This window comes from Drosophila tropicalis, unplaced genomic scaffold, assembly GCF_018151085.1.
Source record: "Drosophila tropicalis isolate 14030-0801.00 unplaced genomic scaffold, ASM1815108v1 contig_443, whole genome shotgun sequence".
Taxonomy (NCBI): Eukaryota; Metazoa; Arthropoda; class Insecta; order Diptera; family Drosophilidae; genus Drosophila; species Drosophila tropicalis.
The window spans coordinates 4,737,572-4,761,098 of NW_027172907.1; the positions used below are offsets into that span (position 1 = coordinate 4,737,572).

The 23,527-nt window shown below is 33.9% G+C and overlaps 3 protein-coding genes across 7 annotated transcripts; 1 reads left to right on the forward strand and 2 right to left on the reverse strand.

Annotated features, from left to right (window-relative positions):
• Nucleotides 1-9: 9 nt before the first annotated feature.
• On the reverse strand, nucleotides 10-1,562 carry LOC137574087 (vesicle transport protein SFT2A). The gene is made up of 5 exons (XM_068286201.1): nucleotides 1,503-1,562; nucleotides 1,276-1,367; nucleotides 842-1,011; nucleotides 653-770; nucleotides 10-347 (listed from the first exon to the last, which is right to left on the reverse strand). Exons 2-5 carry the CDS (start codon nucleotides 1,345-1,347, stop codon nucleotides 216-218), a joined length of 492 nt encoding a protein of 163 aa, XP_068142302.1. The 5' UTR covers nucleotides 1,348-1,367; nucleotides 1,503-1,562; the 3' UTR covers nucleotides 10-215.
• Nucleotides 1,563-2,133: 571 nt separating this feature from the next.
• Pep (Protein on ecdysone puffs) lies at nucleotides 2,134-12,232 on the forward strand. Of its 4 annotated transcripts, none has more exons than XM_068285748.1 (4): nucleotides 2,134-2,292; nucleotides 4,216-4,639; nucleotides 7,933-8,156; nucleotides 10,277-12,232. In XM_068285748.1, the coding sequence occupies exons 2-4, from the start codon at nucleotides 4,310-4,312 to the stop codon at nucleotides 11,913-11,915; spliced, it is 2,193 nt and encodes a 730-aa protein (XP_068141849.1). In that variant the 5' UTR covers nucleotides 2,134-2,292; nucleotides 4,216-4,309; the 3' UTR covers nucleotides 11,916-12,232. The 4 variants fall into 4 exon arrangements, with proteins under 4 accessions (XP_068141849.1, XP_068141851.1, XP_068141848.1 ...); XM_068285747.1 differs by lacking the exon at nucleotides 2,134-2,292 and adding an exon at nucleotides 4,090-4,112; XM_068285750.1 differs by lacking the exons at nucleotides 2,134-2,292; nucleotides 7,933-8,156 and adding an exon at nucleotides 4,001-4,112 and having other exon boundaries at nucleotides 10,277-10,437.
• Nucleotides 12,233-13,606: 1,374 nt separating this feature from the next.
• Nucleotides 13,607-21,441, reverse strand: LOC137573947 (prostaglandin D2 receptor). 2 transcript variants are annotated; one of them, XM_068286041.1, is made up of 6 exons: nucleotides 21,137-21,441; nucleotides 20,791-21,065; nucleotides 15,315-15,531; nucleotides 15,043-15,238; nucleotides 14,299-14,639; nucleotides 13,607-14,233 (listed from the first exon to the last, which is right to left on the reverse strand). In XM_068286041.1, the coding sequence occupies exons 2-6, from the start codon at nucleotides 21,060-21,062 to the stop codon at nucleotides 13,961-13,963; spliced, it is 1,299 nt and encodes a 432-aa protein (XP_068142142.1). In that variant the 5' UTR covers nucleotides 21,063-21,065; nucleotides 21,137-21,441; the 3' UTR covers nucleotides 13,607-13,960. The 2 variants fall into 2 exon arrangements, with proteins under 2 accessions (XP_068142142.1, XP_068142141.1); XM_068286040.1 differs by having other exon boundaries at nucleotides 20,791-21,439.
• Between the last annotated feature and the right edge of the window lie 2,086 nt (nucleotides 21,442-23,527).

Here is a 23,527-nt window from a genome sequence, read left to right on the forward strand (position 1 = left end):
AACCATATATTATTGTGTATATGTATGTATAAAAAATAAGTATATTAAAGAACAAGGAAGAAAATAAGACAAGAATTCTGTTAATACAATGTAAAGTGAGAAAATTAGCTAAAGCTATCATTAATACAAAGTATGTAAGATTTTTACATGACATTACATAAGTAATAATAATTATATATAATATATATAATTGTAATAATATTATCATCAATTCCCTAGACCTCGAAACAAGCGGATACAGTTTTCTTGACCGCATCCCGGGCATATGGTATATAGGATAGGGAATACCAAGTCATTGCCAATGATTGTATGATTATGAATATAAGCGTGAGTCCAGCTTTTTTCAACTACAAATAAAATTATAAAAACAAAATTTCAAATCGTAAAAGAAAAAAACATACAAATTCAACATAGAAACCATAAGGATAAGAGCCAATTCTTGGCTAATTAATTTCTGGATATTTTTTCATAGCCTCTGTACCATAGTAGGAAATAAATTTCAAATGCCACCTATAATACCGATACTTAAATAAGAATGAATAAATATAAAACAATTTAAGGAGAAGTCGACATTAGGATTCACTACAGAGTGGTACAGAGTATGCTTAAGTCGGTAGGCCGACTTTATCCAAAGGATTTCCTTTTACTTTACCACAATGGCTGAGACAAAGGTCATCACAATGGCCACAATCACAATGCTGGTGGCTATCAAGCGAGTTTCGGCAAACATTTTCTTTATTTGCTTAAAGGGACCCATGAGGAAGCAAGTACTAAAAAGTAAAAGGCAGGAGAAGAGGAATTCAGAGCTGTTCGCATTCAAGTGTTAATCAGGAAATCTCACCTAGCCATCGATACAACATTACCAATTGTATAGAAAACCGCAAAGACCACAATTCCGCGATGCAGAAATAGGGCAATGGAACCCAAAAGTGATAACAGAATGCCCAATACAAAACAAATGCAGAATGCCTTGATACGTGTGGACCAGCTTAATGTGGACATGTCATTAATCTACAAGAAATTGAAACATTTTAGTAAATAAATTAAACAATATAAACAGCTGTGTGATAAGGAGCAGCAGCAGTAGCAGGAGGCCGCCGCAAAACATTTGTTGAGTCATATAAGTGTAATAATGTTGTTGGGGCCATGTGATTGTGGTGGCCAATCCAAATAGAAAGGGGGGGCGGTAACCCGACGGTAGTAGTTATCCAACCAAACTAGATATTCTTTCTTTTGGCCCATAATTCTTGACTGAAATCGGCTGATTTCCCCTACCTGTGTTATGATGCTGCTTTCCTCTTCGGGAGTTGGCTCATCGCCGCTTAGCACACGTCTTAACTTGTCCATGATTATGAGGTGATAGAGGCCTATGGAAAGAATAACACAATTATTTTTTTTTTTTTTTTTGTACAATAAATCGTATTGTTGTGGAACAAGTTATTGATGAAAACAAAAGAGAATACACAAATAGATTTGGAACGGAATGTGACAAGCACACAGACCTGTTGCTTCTGTCAGCTATCAATTGCGAACTGGTTCCACATTAAAACATTATGACACTAGCAAATTTTGTAAGGTTTCAACAATTATTAAAGCGAAGAAGCTATGGAAAACTAAATAGATTCGCGAACTTATAATGAATATAAATAGTCAATGGAATGTGAGCGGTGAGGCGGGGGCAAGTCGTGTTGGCAAACATGTATATTATTTACAAGTAAATTTGGTATCTCAATTTATATCAAAATTTAAATCAAGAATTGGGTAGTTGTTTTGTTATTAATAAAATTTCTGCCAATTTTCTGCCTCCACATTACTTAAAATATTGCTTAAATTAAAATTAATTTGAATTTCGATATTTATTAAGCGTGAAAAAGCGAGGGAAAATTCCAGAAATAAAAAAATACCAGAAATACCAAAAGTACCAGAAATCCCAAAAGTACCAGAAAGTACCAAAAATACCAGACATACAAAATATTCGATATTTTTAGGTATCGATATTCTGAGAGGGGCATATCGATATATCTATAAATTAAACTATCGATGTTAAAAATCGAATCGATATAATCCCAAATCTTGAAAACATCGATAGTTTTTGTTAAACATCGATACATATAAAAACCCATCGACTTTTTCTCCACTCTAATTTGTGCGTTTCTCCCGCTCGTGTGTGCGCTCGTCGAGCTCATCAGCCAGTCAACCATTTTTGCTAAAAAAAAAATTAGTAAGGCAGAACGTTAATAATAATAATAAAAAGAAAAGTGCAATAATAAATCGTAATTCGCCAGCCAAGCGGTAAGTTGCAAATAAGTGTATGTGTGTGTGTATAAGATTTTTTTCTTCCTTTTTTTTTTATGTATTTTGGTGGTGGGTAATTTTTGTGTGTATCTACCTTTTTCCCCTCCCTTCTAGTAGCTTCCTTTGGTTTAGTCCTTTTATATTATTGATTTGCTAACACAAAAGTAATAAGTTAATGACCTAATAACAATAAAACCCAATTCTTGTCTGCAATTATATATATATTTAGTAGTTTGCCAAAATAAAGGAATAACAACAGAGAAAGAAAATGTGACTGTGTGTGTGTGTGTGTGTGTGTATGGCTGGGGTACAGTTGCATGCATGTGTATATATTATTGTTTTTGTTATATGGTAAATTGCTAAATGGTGTAGTCGCACGCAATAAACTTTTGCATTAGTCTGAGAAATTGTAATTTTTATTTGCTTCCCCCAGCAAATTGAGTGCGGCAATTTGTACCCGGCCGGCTTTCTGAGTCATTGAAAAACACGCACACGCAACGCATTCACACACATATACAAATGTCTGGGGGCAGCCATCTTTTTTTCTTGTTTTTTTCCCTCTTGTGTCTGTGTGTTTGTGTCTGTGTGATTTTTGTGTACATACACTCGTAAGCCTAAGCATGAGTGGCAAGAAAAGTCGATGTATTTTGGCGCTCATCATGTAAAATTTAACCCCTTTAGTCGAATTTTTGCAATTATGTAATCAATTTTGATGTATTAATATAGAGCACTCTGTAGCTTCGTCGTCTGTTAACAATTATGACTTCCAGAGATTAGTCTTCCTCACGCATATTGTTTCCCTCTTACATTGTACGTAAAAAAGTGTGTGTATGTGTGTGAAATTATTCAGAATATAAAAACCAGTTTGTTTGTACTGGCTTTTAGGCCTAATTTCTTGTGCCCAATTGTCTTCTGTCACTTTTTTTTTTTTTTTTTTTTTTTGAAACAGGTAGCAAATGTCACACCACACACACACACACACACATTTATGCACGCACTCACACATAAGGTTTATTATCTCAGCCTTTGCTGGGCCGTGTTTGCCGGTGGGTGCGAGAAAAATAACAAAAGAAAAGAGCTTATCTTAGTGCACCCACTTCTCCAAATCCGCCTCAGAAAGTTATTGCCTTATTTTGTTCATGCCAGTCATTTCATCTTTCGTTTGCATCCTTTTTTCCTGTCTCTCTTTTTGACAGTTTACCTGTACACATCTATGTGAATGTATGTGTGTGAGTGTATATGCGCATGTGTGTCTGTGCATGTATGTATATGCAATCTATTCAAAGTAAAGGGATGAGTTGAGTGATTAGCTATGACATCATTGAAGTCCTTAAAAGGAAAAATCTATGTGCTAACTTTGAGAACATTAGGTCATTAAATATCAAAGATTGCATTGCACCGAAATTAAAATACCCTTTACTATACTTCAACACTTTTATATAATTAGATATGTTTATGTTTCATTGTTAGGATGCATGAGAGTTTTCAGAGGTTTTTTTTTTTTAAGGATTCCCCCAATTTTGCTCTTCAAAAGGTTATTGGATCTATGCTCTATGTGCTTACAGTAGTTGGCTAATGTAGTATATCGTTTAATACAAATATCATCTTATCTAAGCATAACTCATTCGTATCAGCATTTAAAAGTTTGTCTCGCTTTGCTTTTTGTCCTCAATGTTTTATGTTACTTGTGCCATTTTATTTTCAGCTTGTTTACTACTTTAACGCTTTTAGCACCCAAAACTCGCACACATAAACCACCAAAAATACATCATATAAAAAAAAAAAATCCCAAATTATCCTCGTAAAATTATGGTCAGGTATGCGTTATGTCGTCTTTTTTATATCGTTCTCTCCGTTTCTCTTACTCTCTTGCGAACATAAAATTCTTATCCTTTATTATTATATTGGTCCTTTTTGCAGCGCCAAGGTCAACGGAAATTCGCAGCAGCATCACCAGCACAATCGTCCAGCTCATCTGAACGGCGGCAGCAATTTGAAAGCCAATAACAACAACATGTTTTTCCGTGGAAATCAGAACCGTAATCGTTACAGCGGTGGCGGAGGTGGTGGTGGTGGTGGCGGCGGTGGTGGTGGCAACAACAATTATGGCGGACCCAATCCCAATCGCATGGGCATGAATGTATCACCTTGGGAATCCCAGAATCCAGGCGGTGGACAATTTGGCAACAATATGCGTCAAGGCGGCGGACAAATGAATGCCCAGGCCATCAATTTGGCTAACAATTTGTTGAATAATCTATTCAGAAATCAAAATCCACCATCTCTATTGGATTTGCCACGCGGCGGCGGTGGCATGGGAAATCGTAATCAACGCGGTGGACCGGTATGTATTAAAAGTTCAATTTCCATTTATATAGAAACGATTCCCTTTTGAAATCTGTGTGAGTCTACAGAAAACCAGAATTTTTGTGCTCTTCTATTTACATCTATTAAAATTTCAAATTTATTTTGTTTTAACATTTTTTTTTTTTTTTTTTGTGTAAATTTCGATGATATAACGAAATTGTGATTCCATCATGGATTTTAAGGGCACAGGAAGTGAGTACTTTTCTGTGAAACTTTATGAAACAAATTACAATCTTATAAAAGTATTTAAATGTGACTTAAAGTTCTGTTTCAATCGACATTCTTTTTCAATATTTTCGTTGAAATGAATGACATTTTAGTTACGTATCTATGGAAAAACAGCAGATAATCCATCTTTTGATGATGCTATTCATCCTGTTAACAAGCCATATGTATGTCCGTTTAAAGAATATCGTGCTTTAAAATCTTATATATTTTCCTGTTAACCGATATATATCTATTTTCGAAGGACGAAATTGTTTAATTGGGGTTATTTTATATACAAATTTTATCAATTTTTTACCAATCGCACGGCCGCCCGCCCAATCCATGATAGAAATATTCTAGTTTTTTTTCGGTCTATAATTTTGTTCTATTGTTTAAATTTCTTATTTTTTAAGACAAACCAGTTTTCATTAGCTTTACATTTATACCGATAATGTAGTGATTGCTTTATCCCGCCACAACAAGAAAAAAATATATATCCTTTGATATATCTAATCAACCAAAACGTTAAAAGCAAAAACAATTGTAGTTTGTAGTTTACTAAACAAAACAAAACAAAAAAGTGATACCTAACCAAACATATATATATTTATACCTTTTTGTGTTATTTTTTTTTTTTTTTTTTGTTTAATTATTTAAGAGAACATATTAAAGAGAGAAAAAAAACTATTGTGCAAATTAGAGGCAAGGTAATTGCAGTAGGGAAAATAATAGAAGAAGTAAGGGTATTATATTCTTTCTCTCTCTCTCTCTTCACACCGCCGTCCGCCCCCCTTTTTGATGACCATCCCTTGTTTGTCCCACACTTTCCATCCTCTGCAACGAATTCAAAGACCCAAAAGAGTAAAACAATATAAAATTGCACAATTTTTGAACAATTATTTCATTAATTTTTAAATTGTACCACAAAAAAAAAAAAAAAAAGAAAAATAAAAAGTAAAAACAAACCAAACTTTTAACATGTACCGCCAACAATTTTTCCATTTAACGTTGAAAAGAGTATGATAATGATTGAGAGTTTTATATATCTATATATATATATATATTTATATATGATAGATAAGTACGAGTAATTATTTATGCAACATTTTCTCTTACTATAATGTATTTAAGCATTTAATTACCTTTTACAATATTTTACCAAACAAAAACCAAAAAAAAAAAAAAAGTACAACAAATTTCTATCAAACAATTTTCTTGGAAAATTTTTCTAATCTTATCAATTCTTTATTTTTATTCTCCTCTCTTCTACACGAAAAAAAAAACCAATCTATGCAATTCTCAAAAAAAAAAACGCATCTGCTGCATCCGTTTCGTATGCAAATAAAAAAAACAAAAACAAAAACTACAAAATGATAATCAATCAACCAAAAAACAAAAACAAACTATTGTTGTTGCTGCTGTGGCCTAATGTTGTTGTTGTTGTTGCTGCTGCTGCTGCTGCTGTTGTTGTCGTTGTTATTGTAATTGTTGCTGCTGTTATTGTTGTTGCTCTTCTTCCTGTTCCTGTTGCAAAATATTACAAAAAAAAAAAAAAAAAATTGAAAAAAATTGAATTTTGCTCTAAATTTTATTTATTTATAATTTATATAAACTTTCTGTCTCTCTCCTTCAAATTGTTCAAATGCAATGGAACTAAAATCAAATGCAACACAATAAAAATGCACACAATGCAATGCACACACATCGCGCGCGCACACACATACACATAAACACACATACAAACATATATATATATATATATATACTATTCATTTATATATATATATATATACTCTATATATATTTGCAAAAATCCAAAACCTGTGTGTTTTCTCAATGCGATGCGATGTCAACCAAAAAAAAATATATATATTTATATATATATATATATACATATATTTGTGTATATATTCCAAATGCGACGCCCACTACCTACTACTACTACTACTACTACTGGTTGATTGAATGATTGATTGATTGATTGATAATACTACTTCTATAATCTGCTCTGCTCTGAAACCGAATACTGATCCGATCTGGTACTGGTACTGATTGATGGTGCAACAAACAAAAAAATCAAAAAAAAAAAAAAAAAACTTAACTTAAAAACCAAAATCAAAATGAAAATGAAAAAAAAAAAAAACTAATGATATTTAATTCATCGCCAATTTTTCTTCAACGTTCCTGCCTCTGACCGAAAAACTTGAAATCGATACCTGAACATTCCAAATATACCTACACGTGTGTTATATATATTATTTATATACTTATATTTATATATATATATACATATATATTCATAATCGATTTCCAAACCAACCGCCACGCCACGCCAACGACTTCCACCAATCAACAAATCCCCGTCGACTGATTGCTCGACGACCGCCCCGCCGTGCCATCATCTTATACTATTTTACACAAATATTATTTTTTTTTTTAAATTTTGTTTTGAAATGACTTAAATCTTGATTGATCCTACTTTACTATATATATATATATATATATATATATATATTATATATACAAACAAACAAACAAAAAATCAAAAATCTATTGTAATATGAACTTTGATTGAAAAAAAAACAAAACCAAACAAATTTTTGATATACTACGAACATTTTTTAAAATTGTAAATGGTTATTGCGCATATTTCTCTTGATGTGTGTCTGTGTGTGTATAATTATTATTATTATATATATATCTATATATCCAATGACCATAACGTTCGTTCGCTTCACAATTTCTATCACTTTCTCTCGTTCTATTTCTCTGAAATATATACACAAATATGTCTGTATATCATTTAATTTAACAAAAAAAAACAAATCCATAAAACGTTAAATATCCATTTTGATTATAAAAAAAAAAAACCCAAAAACGAAACGAATTAATTGTCGCCATCTGCGCTAAAAAAAAACCAAACCAAACCAAAATGTTTCTCTCACATTTTGAATTTAAACCTCTCTACCTACCAAATACAACTACTACTGTTAACTACTTACTATCCCAAACACATAAATATATATATATGTATGCATATATATGTAATTCAATATACAAAAGATGATCAGTCGCGGTGGCGGTGGCGGCAATCGTCTCAATAATCGTCGTGGCGGCCAAGGAGGTTTCCAAAATCGTGGCGCCACTGGTCCAAAGCCCCCGCAAAAGCAGGGCGGCGGCGGTATTCGCAAGCAAAATGCTTTTGATCGTGCCAAGAAACTTTTGGCTAAAAATGCCAACCAAAATAAAAAGAAGGAACCTACTCCTGGCGAAAAGAAAATCGAGAGGTAAGAGTAATTACAAAAAAAAAAAACTACTACTTATACAAAAAACAATTCAAATTTTTTATACCAAAAGAAAATTCCCATAAGAGAACAATTTTTTTACCATTTTTATAATTATAACTTTTACAATCAAAACAACAAAAATCCGAAGAATAATTGTATGCCCTCGTGTATACATTGTCTTCATGCAATAGAATCGCTATCTCTACAATAAAATATTTTATATATACTTATATATATTTTCTTAATAGATATTCCACAAAAACAAAAACGAAAAAGTGATATATATAAATACAGATATATATCTAGATTTTTAAGTAACTTTTCAACCAAACTGTTTTTTTTTTTTCCTTATGTTACTCTACTCGACTTCAAGCCCATAAAAATAAGTTTCGAAAACAAAGTAAAACGAAGACACACCGGAAAAAGTTTTTTGAGAGATGACACGCCCCATTTGGTTTTTTTTTTATTAAGCGTAATTCAGTTCGTTCGATCGATGGGTGTGTGTGTGTTAGTTAGTAGTTGTTATTCCAAATAATTTGAGGGGTTTGTTTTTTTTTTTTTTTTTTGGGAGGGTTTGAGATACCAAAAACCAGAGACACAACCACCAATCAACAAGCTTTAAATACTAGATAACATATCATATAATTAAAATTTAATTAATTTTAGTATTATTAATATTATTATTATTATGTTTTTTAATATGAAATACATCCCCACTCATTTATTATTAGGTACATACAAAAAAAAAAAAAAAAAATCTATAACATTATATTTGGGCTAAATTTATGTTTAAGTTTAAGTCAATGTAATTTAAGGCTACAATGAAGTCAAATGATAGTAACCAAGACAGTAGAATGGTCAGTAGGTTAGTTCGTTTGCATCTTATACAAAGATTTTGTATATGTTGTTAATATTAACTATATATATTTCAGGATTGAAAGTTAAATTTCAAGGCAATTGCTCGTCAGTTGAGTTCTTCTTTAAAAAATATCTTAATATTGAAAAATTTGTATATTCCATTATAATATTAACCTTTTGAGTGAGCAGAGATCGAGGTTAAGAGATGAGCAGTTTGTCTCATTAGCATACTTCGTCTAACATCTCTAGCATTCGACCACTACTTAAACGCCAAGACTAGTTGGGAATTATAACCTAAAGGTAAAAACATTTCTCTGTAAACATTCGCTGTTTTACAGTCCACGGAGACAATGAATAATAGATCACAAAGCTCTCAAAATTGTCTGGACCCCGACTTTGACAACCATTCGGCTCACACATATTTGACTTGTCACTACTTGAAATCTTTAACTTGTTGGGAATTCTAGCCAGAGAAAGATTATAAACTATATGCTGCGCCTCTATATATAGCTTACATTTCAGATGCTTCGGCTACTTACTTTCCATTCTATATGTAGATAATCCTATGTGAACTTGTCTTGTCTCAATAAATATATATTCTATATACTATATTTTTTAATTCGATCGATTTCATTTCGATAAACATAGATAGTTTTCGATCTAACTCAGTGTATTATCCTTTGACTTCGTTTGAGTTGAGAGCAAAATGTAAAAAAGAAAGTTCCATAGAAGATAATAATATATTTTGCTTTAGCTCAAATATATTAAGTACGTACGTATACAATATATATATATATATATATATATATATACTACATATGCATCAATCTATATATAGGGCAAAAGTAAGCCCTAAGAATACTTGCCTTTGCGCTCTATATATAATCCTAGGTATATGTATTTGTATATATAGTAAGTAGATAGATTTATATGAATGTGTAGGCATACTTTACGATATAAATATTTATGTATGTATATGTGTTTCATATGATTACATCAACCATTTTAACAACAAATCCCACCTTCATTGTAATTCTTTTGTATTAAGTAAATTGCAGCATTATGGTTAATAACTACATATTATTATTATTATTATTGTTATATACTTATATAGCCCAGCCAAAAATGTTGTCTCTCTGATTTAATGTTAACACTTTTACTAATGAACAATTCTTTTCCTTATTTTTTGCAAATCACAATTCCCGTTTATCAAATTCACATAATTATGTGTATATATATGAACCAAACTTGTATATATATAGCGTCACCAAGGAATCGCCGTACGCTAGTGTGCCGAATGACATGTTCTATTGCCATTTGTGTAAGAAGCACATGTGGGATGCCAATTCATTTGAGAACCACATCAAGGGACGCACCCATTTGATGATGCGCGAGGGCATTGAGGAGAGCTATCGCCTGAAGGCCAATATGATACGTCAGGAGGCCAAAATTGCGGAGCAACTCAAGTCGATTGAGTTCGATCGCCTTAAGCGGATGGGCAAGAGCAAGCAACGTCAATTGGATTATTGCACCATGTGTGATCTGAATTTCCATGGTCATATATCAACGCATCGCAAATCGGAGGGACATTTGCAGTTGAAGAGATTCTTGCATCCGAAGTGTGTGGAATGCAACAAGGAGTTTGCCACACGCATCGATTATGATACTCATTTGCTGTCCGCCGAGCACTTGAAGAAGGCCGCCGAATGCAATACCAAGGTGGGCGAACGCAAACGTCAAACTCTGTATATTACCAATGCCGAGGAGGAGACACGTGATTTGCGTCCACCCCAGAAGCGCAAGAAGAAGCCTGTGAAGAAGGACGGCGAAGGCGGTGATGGCGATGCCAAGAAGGAGGGTGGAGCCGATGGTGAAGCCGCCGAGGGTGAAGAGGCCGAAGGTGAGGAGGCCAAAGACGGTGAAGAGGGTGCCGATGGGGAGGCCAAGGAGGGCGATGATCTTAATGAGAGCCAAGAGGAGGAGGAAGTCGCTCTGCCTGTCGACCCCGAGGATTGTATCCTAGACTTTGCCGATGGTGATGAAATTCCCAGCGAAGTCGACACTCGTCTGCCCAAATACAATTGGCAGCGTCCAGTCGGAGCTGGCCTCATCTCCAAATTGGAGTGCTACGAATGCTCCGTGTGCAGCAAATTCTTTGACACTGAGATTACCGCCGAGATTCATTCACGCACAGCTACTCATCACCGTAACTTCTTGAAGTTCATCAACGAAAAGTCCAGCGACACGAAAATTGCCCAGAAGCGTGCTGCCGCTGCCATTGAAGAGAATGAGCGCAAGAAGCGGAAGGTTGAGGAGGCCGAAGAAGCAGCCGCATCGGAGGGTGGTGCTGCCGGTGGCGGTGATGAGTCCACCGATGCTGCTGGCAAGGATAATGCCGAAGATGGCGACGGTTCCGCCTTGTACGATCCCACTGAGGGCGAAGCAGATGGACAGATGTATGATCCATCCGAAGCTACGGGCGATGACGATGATGTCGTTTTGGTCGAGGATGGAGCTGAAGATGATGGCGAAGACCAGGGTGACGAAGAGGATGGCAATGCCGATGATAATGCTGATGAGGAAATGGATGCCCAAGATGATGAAGCTGAAGCTGAAGAACCCGAACCTGAACCAGAACCAGTTCCAACTCCGGCACCAGTAGCTGCTCCGGCTCCTGCTCCCGCCGCCGCTACACCAGCCAAGGCAGAAGCCACCAAGACACCAGCCAAGGCACCAGCAGCTTCAGTGCCAGCCACGCCCACTAAGACAGCTGCAGCACCAGCCACACCAGTCGCAGAAGTAACTCCATCACCGGCCAAGAAACCAGCGCTAACTCGCGCATCCTCAGCCAAGGCACCGCCACAACGTCAACGCACCCGCGGTCGCTACAATCGCTACTAAAAGGCAAGACTCGTCCACGTCTAACTCTCTCTCATAATAAAACATAACATAATTATAATAATCATAAAAACTAACTATAAACAGAAACGGAAAACCGACATAGACAACAACAAACCAGCGCATATATATATCCATATATATATATATAATTTCTAAAGAAACCGCCCCCAAACTCAACCCCAACCCCAGATATCCTTTCCACAAGCCATTAAAACTGACATCAAGCAAAACAAAAAAAAGGAATGAACTCAAATTATACACATTATACAAATTATACAAATTATATATAAATATATAGTAATTATTTTTTTTTTAAATTCCTTTTTTTAATTTGTTTTACTTTGAAATTGAATTATCCCTTCTATCTCCTCCTCTGATGATGATGATGTTGATTGAATCTTGATCTTCCCTTCACCATCTTCTTAAAGTAAACATTACACAAATCCAAGCTAAATGCAAAAACCATTCAAATTACAAATGTAATGACTTAAATTTTAAAGTAAAAAAAACAAAAACACGACACAAAAAAAAAAAAAACATGAAAAGAAAACAACAAATTAGTAATAAAAATAAAAAAAAAAAGAAATGCATTTCGTTTTCATTATTTAACCAAGGAAAGAAGGGAGAAAAACCGAACAAAAGGTAATTTCAAATCTTTTGAATAAGAATTATTCAAGTTTACTTAAAGAAAAGATTTCTTTTGAGAATATTTATTAGTTATTTTTCGAAAGACAAACATCGAAATTTATTTTAATTATACAGTTGACTCAACATTCAATAGAAAATTAATCAAGTGAATGATTTGATGTTCCAAAATATACATTAGCTTTTCTTGTTTTTTATGTATGTGATTTCATATATGGGTATGATATATTTATATATATTCTTGAGCAGTTTGGTCTGTTGTTTCCTTTTTTAGAATTTGTACTTTCTTTTCTTGTTTGAATACATTTAGACACTTAATGGAAGTTTCTTGTTTTAGATTTGAATTGTTTATTTGTCTCAATGACATTTTTGAAATCTTTCAACATTTCGAACATATATTCTTTATGCGATTGTGTTTAAACATATTTAAGAGGTTGTCTGCTTTATTTTATTTTTTCTACTTCGAAAGATTTTCCTGTTGTTCAAATTGAGTTTAGGTGAATGTTTTGCAGGTTTGATCTCAGGGAGTCAGTTGTGAGAGGATAGGTCATATTATTGAAATGGCAATGCCAGTTGATTGGAAAAAGCTTAATTTGTGTATTAAAGATAATGTTTACAAATAACAGGAATATATATTCCATATAATTCCGAATTCTAAAAACTGTGACAGGCGAATGAAATAAAAAGGACAAAGCAAATGGAGAGCTAGTCCTTTCACCCTTTGATATTTTTAGCATTAAAGTTCCTAACGATGTCTGGGATGAACCGGTAAGTACAACAAACATATATAAATATGTACTATACATACATAGATATAGATTCTAAGAAGGTTATCTAGTCTTACCTGTGAACAAGACTATAAATTCATCAAAACAAAGGAAGATACAATACAGATATTTGATATTCAGAACAATCTCGTTATAATTACACACATACGACATGTTTTGTGGGCGCATATATCCTTTGGAGTTTCCTTTTTTGATTAATTGATTAAAGGAATAAAGTTGTTATAATATAGGTACATATATGAATGAGAATAAGCTGCATTTGGTTTCGTTATGTTTCCAACAATATATAATAGATATTCATACATTCAATTAGATATAGACACATAAATTTTGATAATATGTAGTAATATTGTACATTTTTTGGATTTTGAATGAGTTTTTGAGATGATGCAAATTTCGTTTGATATGGTACAGCATATTATTTACATGCAATAAAAACTAAATTCTGAATTTAAAAATAATACATAGAAAAAAAAAACTTTAAGAACGATTGAAAAGAGAGAATAAATCGAAAAAAAAACTAAACAGAGAATACTTATAAAAAGCTTAAGTACTTAGGGTGCCTAGAAACTTGAGCCTGAACCATGACCAGGGCCAGGAGGGGGGACAAGGTCAATTGTAATTACAATCAAGAGTATTCGCCTCGGTGGTGGTGGTGCGCATGCGGCTCTGATCCGATTGTGAACGACGAAGGCCTCCACTGCGCCATCCATAACGCCAGCGTTTAATGCAACCCAATAGTGACCAATTAATGGCCTTTGTGCGACTCACCACATAGATATACGGATCGATGGTGAAATGTAGAGCTGTAAGGACATCGGCAATTATGAAGAATGCATTGCTAGCTGGCACTCGATCTGTTTTAATGGCCAATGGAATGGCAATCTAAGAAAATGTTTAAATAGAATTGATTACTAAATTGGATTCAGATGATTTGGTTGAGAGCTTACCATTTGCGGCATCCAACATATGACAAAGGAGAAGCTTAGGAACGCCATCAATTTGGCGAACTTGATTTCCACCGGTGATGAATCCGTTGCAGACATGGTCACACTGACACTATGATGAAACTGACGCGATGGCGTACCGCTATGATGACTGTAAGTACTCCCAGCGCTATAAAGGGTAGTACCACTACTACTTTCTGGATCAATTCGTATGCTCTTGTCTCTTGCACCAACAATATCATAATGCATATGACGCTTGGCGGTGCGACTCTTCCCGATGACAAAGAGCAATGTGTGAGCCACAAATAAATTACAGGCCACAATAACAATGCACAAAAGAGTGCCTAAAAGCGTAATGAGAAAATCACAAAAAAAAAGAATGAAAAATTAGCAAAGTCAAGGAAAAAAATATCGTCGTCGTCGTTTGTTCGGCTCGTGTGTTGTGTGAGTGTGATTTGACGTTTAGGGCCCTTAGCACTATGTTTCCGTTAGCCCAAAATGCAAGATGAATTGATTCTTCAAGTCCTTTTTCTTTTTTTTCGCCTAAAACTAGTTCGTAGGCCCCACAGTTTAAAAGTTCACAGTGCTTTATAGGCGAACTAGTTCCTCGAGTCTTCTTGTAAGATCTCGCTCGGAATTAGTTTGTAGGTCCACGACGCTCAAAAAGTTTTTAAGTCACGCTCATGTGTAACAATTTCTTTTCGTTAAACTTGGCTATGATTTGCATTATAATTAACAACTACTTACCAAAAACCATAAAGAATATGGCATATGCCTTATTCCATGCACCACTGGCATCCCGGTAGCGGATACATTTCGGCATATTCGGATTTGTCTCCACATCAATGTAAGCACCAAAGCCCAATAATGGCAGACAAGTTACAATAAATGCCACAATAATAATAATATTAACCGTCTTGCGTACCAGCTCATAGGTAATGTGCTACAAGGAAAGGGGTAGAACAGAAAACTTTTCATATAATTCGAAATTAAATGTCTGCCCGCCCACAAGCACTCACCTTGTGGTAGATAAAGGGTCGCGCCAATGCCATCCATCTTTCGGCCGCCATTACAGCGGCTATGCAACCGGAACTTAAACCAAAAAAGCGCCAAATCACATGGCAAACACAATCCAATCTCATGTACGACTGATGTACCTCCTCGGATACGCTATACTTCAACAGAGCGGTGGATAACATGCCCAATAGGGCCACCAGATTATTGGTAGCCAGGCACCTAAAAAGAGAGAGAGATGAAAGATAATGGATTTGAGTCGGGCACGCAATTTGGCAATAAATATCAACAAATGGGTTACACAGCATCCCAGGAGCAGACAGAACCCAGAAGGGCAATTCAATTCGCTTCAATATATAGCGATGACGAGATATATACAAACATAAACATATGTTCATATATACCTTAGATAATGGCGCATTTGGCAGGAACATAAGGAAGTGCAATGTTTACACTCAAAAATTGACTCATGTAAGTGATTATAAACTGAATTTCCTTTTGATAAGATATATAATTGATAACACGAGCAGCCATTAAAGTGGTGAGTATACCTGAACATATATATGTATCAATATATATACATACATCTTTTTGATGATAAGGCATATACAATGATCAAAGTTTTCTCTCCGCTTGATGCGAGGGGGCTGTTGTAGCCAAATCGGGTTGGGTTGATTGTCACATAAACGTGACAAGAATTCATTTTGATATAATTTAGTTTTTGAATGCATAATAAAGACATCATTTTTGTATTTAATAATAATAAATCAATATATATATATATATATATAAATGGCTATAGAGGAAATATATAAACAATTAATTATGTAAGAATTATGTGGCCAAAAATGAATTCTTTTCATAGCACTAAAGCTGGAATACAATACAATAATAATAATAATAAAAAAAAGACAAAATCGGATTATACATCCGATCAAACAATTCTCATACAACTTAAGTTATGAATCGATATATTGGCATTACATATTAAAAATATTAAATACATATATTAAAAATACTTTAAAATCAAAGTTTTTTGGATCCATTAGTTTAATGATTTTTAGTCATTATGTTAATGAATTTCGGACAACTTAATAATAGAAACAATCGATCCAAAAGCATAAACAACAAATTGCAACATTTCTTTTTGATTTATGCAAGGTTTATTTGTTTGTTTCCCAATATCACAATTCCCAATTGGCATTTAAACTTGTAAAAACAATTTATTTTTGTAAAATTTAAAAGAATTTAAAAGAAATAGAAAAATGAGATGGTTTTTTTTTCTATAGATTATTATTTCTTAGTTTTTCGATCGGTGGACAAGATAAAAGTCACGGGATTACATTTTTTTGTAAATTCTAAATTCGCTTACGATTTTTAAGATGTAATAAAAGAAAAATCAGAGATTTGAATAGAGAAAATTGAAAGCTGAATTTTACATCTTCTATTTCTAAATGAAATTTTTATAGATTTACTTCACGACAATAAAAAAAAACATTTGAATTGAAATCAATATTGAGGAGAATCAACCAACCCCATCCCCTCTTGCCTAGGACTCCCTTCCACATAAAAAAGAAAAGATGATAAATTGAGGTATACAAAACATTAACTTCCAATGAAGCTTGACCTAATCTACTCTCTGGTCTTACACTCCGAGTTATTATCAACATCTTGTTCATGGTGTAATACATATATACACACAAAAAAAAGCTGTCAATTATTTATAGTAACGAAAAGAATGAAACAATAAAAAAAGAAGGAAAACATTGGAAAACTCTCAGCATCAGCATCATAAAAAAATCACCCCAAAGTGAGGTAAAATTTTGACAAAGGAAAACCATTTGTCTCGGACTTAGCAGTTGTAATAATAAATTGCTTTACTTAGAGTGCAATAGAGGAAACGAGAAAGAGAGAGAGAGAGACAGAACAGGAGGTGAGTTAACTTGGCCATTAGAAAGCCTTAGAGAGAGAGAGAGAAACAGAGCAAGAGGGAGGAAGAGCGTTTTCCAGCTAATTGTAGACGCTGACTAAAAATTCATTAATGAAAAGATCAGAGCTAATTGTATAACCTAAACATGATATTGCACAGAGGGAGCAAAGAAATGCACTTCCCATCTATATATACATATGTATATATTTATATACATATAAGAAATGCATATATCTATCTGTAAATGCATAGAAATTCTGATTGTAAATGCAATTTGTGGGTGTTTGCTATATAAAAATAGTCTCAGCCATTGACATTGACTGGTGAAATGTGAAATGTTTGCGAAATTTTATTACTCGTGAAATGTTTACTTAAATGAAATCTCAATAAATACATGGGAATTGTAAGTAAATTTGTTGTTTTGCCACAAAAAAAAAAAAAAAAAAAGAACTCTGCCTCTAGCTTAGTGTTGTACTCTTTCTCTCTCCCCCTCTCTCTCTCTCTGAAGTGTCAATCACTGAAACTCATTCATCACTCAAATTAGAGATCAAAGGGCTCCATCTGGGCTGGGAAGGATAACTTCTGTGTGTGTGTGTGCCTACTCAAATTGCTGTCAAAAGCGTTTTTACGCATATTACGCATACGCCCTGTTGACTCGGTTTCTTACTTTCTTAAATTGAAATCAATTTACAATGATGGAGGCCTATGACTATGATGATGATGATGATGATGATAATAATGATGACGTTTGCACATTTTATGCTGATAAATGAGAGGTCCATTTTCATCATATGTTGTGTGTTTCACTTGATTTGGTTTCAAATTATTTTTGATATATACACATAAAATTAATCAGTTTTTTGTCACAGGATATTTCCTCAATATTCGCTAATTGAATTGGTTTCTTGTTTAAAGATACTTACAAATCAAATTAAATCTGAGGGAGTTATATTTCCTATTTCCCTTTGGTAAATAATTATACTTAAATGTTAGATGACTGATCTTGGGATAGGAAAAGTCCTTATTCAAGTTTAAGTTGCAATTTCTGAATTTGAAATCGAATATAAAATGAATCTATAAAAGCTAATGATTGCCAAAGTTAATTTCATTTCTGTAGAATTTTCATTTTATAATTTACAATTAGTCAGACGACAAAAAAACAGAAAAAAAGTTTCTACTTAGTTGTAGATTCTTTTATTAACCTTTCCCAACAATAAAGTCATCGTATAGTGTCTAGTCGCCCCTAATCTTATCATATAGTGGTGAAAAAGCAAACAAAAACTAAAAGAAAACTAAAGTATTAATCATTGACTAATGCCTAATGTGTGTGTGTGTGTGTGTGTGTGTGTGTGGTGTGTGTGGGAGTATTTTGTTAAAGTTGCTTTTGCAATTGCGAAAAGGAAAACAAATTGAAGACGCGTGAAATTTGATCCCCAATGCCCCCAAAAAGGTATCTATAAAAAATATATTACATTTTGTGAATTTTTGCGTGGGCCAAACATAAAGAATAATAAACACGGAAAAAATCTCAACGTCATACACTAACCAAAGAAGAAACACAAAGCAAAAAAATGAACACAGGACAGACTAAGCTAACTTTTTGGCAATGCCGAAGTTTATTTACACTTTGAAATTATGGCAATTGACATAGAACTAAAAGTATTTTGTAAGAAGTCTAAAAACATGAACGATTTAAAGACTTACAAAGTTACTATATGTCGACTAAGTTGACTTGCCAAAGTAAATTTCTCATCAAGACTGATAAACCTCTTTGGCAAAAGAGTAATGCAAAAAAAAAAGGAGTAAAACGAAAGAAAAGGGCGAGGAACAAAAGAACACAAACAGTTGAGTGATTTCTGGCCCAGAGGATAGGCCAAGTAAAGTGCTTATTCTTGTAAAATGAAATTAATAAATAATAAAATATAAAGTAACATTTGCACATTCTTAAGAAGAAGCCAGTGTTGGTCCTTATACATTTTGACAGGGATATGGTTATACCAAAAGCTAAGCTAAAATAAACAAAGAAATTAAAAAAAAAAAAAAAACAAACAGAGAAAAGTAACTAAAATAAGTAACCAACTTAAAGTCTTTCATAAGCCAATCTTTTTTTTGTTGAAATTCTTCAATTTTCTTTGTTTATTGAATTAAAAATTGATGAAAATTCTTTTGGACTTTGGCATTTGCTTAATTGAATCTAAATCTTTTTAATTGCATAGTTTAATGCAATTACTGCTAATGCAAAAAGAAAGAAAAAAAAAAACCAGTAAAATAAAACAGACTCAACCATTGGCGGCTGATGAAACAGACAAACAGACTTATGGCAAAAATCAAGCAAAAACAATGAAAGAGGAATGTTTGATAAGATATGAGAGGAAAAACGCAATTGAAAAACCGTGTACAATTCAGTTACAGCACTCGCAGTTCGAACGCAAAAACATTTAGAAAATGTAAATCGAACCCGCATATAATCGAACTTTATTATAAACCCAAACTAAAGCCCCGCCGCAAGTTGAACAAACTATGACAGCCATGAACTCGCCCCAAACACCCGCAAACATTATGTGTGTGTGTGAGAGTGTGCATACATATCAACATGTAACAACAACTTATACACTGTGCGAAAAATCAAAATCAATCAATCGAAAAAATTTTCAATATATCATTGAAATCTTCAAGTTTTTGAATCTCTTTCGATGTAAAAAACCTTTTTCCTACATTTAGGATAAGACTCCTTAAAAAACACTCTCTGCTTCTTTCTCTATAATACACATTACTAATGTAAATCTTTTGCAAAGAATCCTATTCTATGTCTAAGGATACACACCCTGAAAGTTTGTAATTCGGTTCGAGTTTTCAAAATCTCACAGCAGACAGGACAGACACGTTTGACAAAGAAAAACCTTGAGATTTTTATTCATCGATCACGAGTCGATTTGATTTTAATCAAAAGGGCGCCAAATTAACCAATTTCCAATTTATGTTATTTAGTTTGTTAGCCAGCTTTAGATCCTCTGGTAACAAATTGTAGGTAAAGAATGATATTTTACCTGCTAACCTCTTCGGAAACCGAAACAAAAGGGAAACTGTGGTAAACTAATTGATACAATATTAATCTATATCTTGTAGGTCTATAGGCATAGCTTGCCCTAAAAGAATTGAGTGACTAAAATATCGTAATATTAGCCAACTTCTAGGCAAAGATTAGGCCGTGGAAATGTACGATTTCAGCCCTTGAAAATCTTTGCCTAGATCTGTCTCTCTAAACAAATGAGAGATTAAGAATAGAATACTTAAACTTGTATCTAATTCAAATCTTTGTATAATGAAATCTCTTTAGAATTAGAGTTTTATTTAGTTCTCAAATATATTTTAATTAGAAAATTTGATGAAACTTACAATTTTTCAAGACTTTATAAAACAAATTCCCTAACTCAAGTGGTTCGCAAGAAGTTTTTGTTTTCTTTCAACTTTGCTATAGTTATCTTTTTGCTGTTTTCTCTATGTGTAGAAACTGAAAGTTATATGATATATGTATATATAATATCGCTTACCGCAACATGAGCGTATATTTGCTATTTTTGTTATGCTTTTTACGCGCCAAAATGATTAATGCCAAGGAATTGCCAAGCACGCCCAGGCCCATGATAAGTAAACTGTAGATCATTCGTTTGCGATTTGCATAGAGAGCCTTTGGTGCAATTGTTGGTGATGATGATGATGGTGTTGTTGTTGTTGTTGTTGCTGCTGCTGCTGCTGCTGTGGCCAACTCCAAAAGGAGGTCCACAACAGGTGTTGTTGTGGTCAAAACGGATGCCTCTGACATGATCTGAATTCGCTTGGTCAATATATATAAGTATTTCCAAAGAAATTAATTATCTCTTTGGCAAATAAACACACATTTAACTACTTAAACTCACGCCACAACTAAAAAAAAGTAATACGAAGTGTTGGATTTTTCTTTTTTGTTTTGTTTTTGTTTAGTCAAACTAGTTTTTGATTAATTTTTGTAGTTAGTTGCTTTTTGGAGATTTTTGCTTGGACACTTTAAGTTTAATGATTAGAGTGGGCCAAATGTTCGGGATCGCGGAGGCATATATATATATATATATATATAATGATATATATGTATATAGTGTCAACTGCCACAACTGCCGAGATCCGTATGAGCGTCTGCAGTCGACCAGCAGTCGTTTTAGAATGACTGAATGAAATCGAGGGAATGCCGGCTGCTGCTGGTGCTGCTGCGGTGGCTGCTACTGTTTGGTGGGTGGGTGGTTCGGTGGGTAGGTGGTGTGTATTTGGTATGGAGACGGTTCCTTCAACAGTTTGGCACACGCTCAATGTATGGCGATGCGACTTACCAGTGAATCGTCGACTTGGCTCGGGCCAAAGCCGACAACAACGACTACGACGACGACGACGACTACTCCGACGCTGTTGGTGGTCGAGAGACCCATTCGTTTTGCTCCTCCATCTGCCTGGCCCACCTCATATGTGCATAGCTCGTGCCTAACGCCGGACGGACAGACGGGACCGGCAAAAATTATATGGCAATTTTTATTGTTTTATATACCCTATACATATATGTATGTATGTACATATATACTCTATAGATTCTATATACATATACACTTCATTTAAGCAATTTCCATTGGTTTCATAACCAGCTCTGGTTGGGGTAGGCCTCCAACCACCTCACCTCCGGCCCCTCCTTAGTTCTGATGAATTGATGTCTTTCAATCCTTATCATAACTTGTTGTTTACCAAATCTCTGATTCATGTGGCAGACTCATCTATATACATATATATATATATACTATGTATGTATGTATGTTGCTTATCTCGGTGCACAAACAGTTTTTATGGCTTAGAACTTAAGGGATTTTTTCGCGATTTTCATTTTTGGCGTCGTAATAATTTTGAAAATAAAAAGATTATCTTTTATCCTTAACAGATTTATTAGGGGAAAGCTAAATCACAAATCAAACAGAGGATTATTTCTATTTGCAGATAAATATTAAGGATTTTACCAAAAATTCTATATACTGGCTAATAAATATGGTCTTAAAAACTAACTAATTTTATTAAACTATGACTTTGAGGGTTTTCCCATATAAAAAGTATTACAACTTAACCCGATGACTATTGAGAAATGGCTGTGACAATTACAAATTTCAAATAACATTCGTATACATCATGTAAAACTAAGAGATCGTCTTGAATGTGTGTCACGAAACGACGTCAAGCTTAAATTGATAAACTTATTCAGAAAAAACGCTTTACATTATTGGAATTTCTTAATAATTTGGATTTTACACAAAACTGACTAATCGTATTAGTTGAAAATATTGAACAAAAAATTGATTTTATGTCACGTTATAACGGAATTCTACTTAAAAGTCTGAAAAACTAATAAAATATATTTAAAAAATGAAAGAAAATTCTTGTAAGCTATAAAAAGTTTAACCAAAATGAGAAACTTTTATTAGAAATCACTTTTCCTAATGATTGGTTCTGGGCTAAATCCGAAATCGTGTTCCATTATATTGAGTGCAGTCGCAGCTTAGTCTAGTCGCTGGTCTCTCTGGGTTTGTGTTTCTGGAGTCCAATGGGGTTATTAAATGGAGTCTAAGCCTAAATTTTTTGTTAAAGTTTTTAACCTAAGAGGATCTCAATGGTTCCTCAAACGAATGAGGGCGTACGTGGGACTATTTTCTAGTTAGTTTCCCACTATATAGATCTGAATCTGAAACATAATCTCCATTTGGCTTGAATTTTTCATATTTCACATTTTCCCGCTCGGGTTTTCCCTTTTTGAAAGGAAACTTCTTAGTCTTCAAAAGGAAAAGTGTATCTTGACTTTCGGTGTCATTATCCAATATTTTACTGTAGTCTATTTTGCCCTGTGTCATGCTTTAGTTGAGTTTAGTTTCTTGCCTTTTGGACGGCGTTCGAAAATTAACAATTAAAATGTTTTCTTTTTTGTTTTTCGTTTGTATAATTGAATTTTTGCCTCCCTTTTTCGTTGTTTTTGCAATTTTTGAAATTGTTTAGTAGTTGCTGCTGCTGCCTGGATGGATGGTAATGGATGGATGGATGGATGGATGGATGGTTGATGGCTGGGGTTGGGGTTGGGGTTGAGCTTGAGGATAAATATTAATCGTATTATCGCATTATATTGCTTCTGCATCAATTCAAGATCAAAGTCACTTCAGTAGCAGCCGCCAACGTTGCTGAAAATTTGCTCACTTGCATTTTAAATATGAAATTAGCCATTCAGTGTGAAAA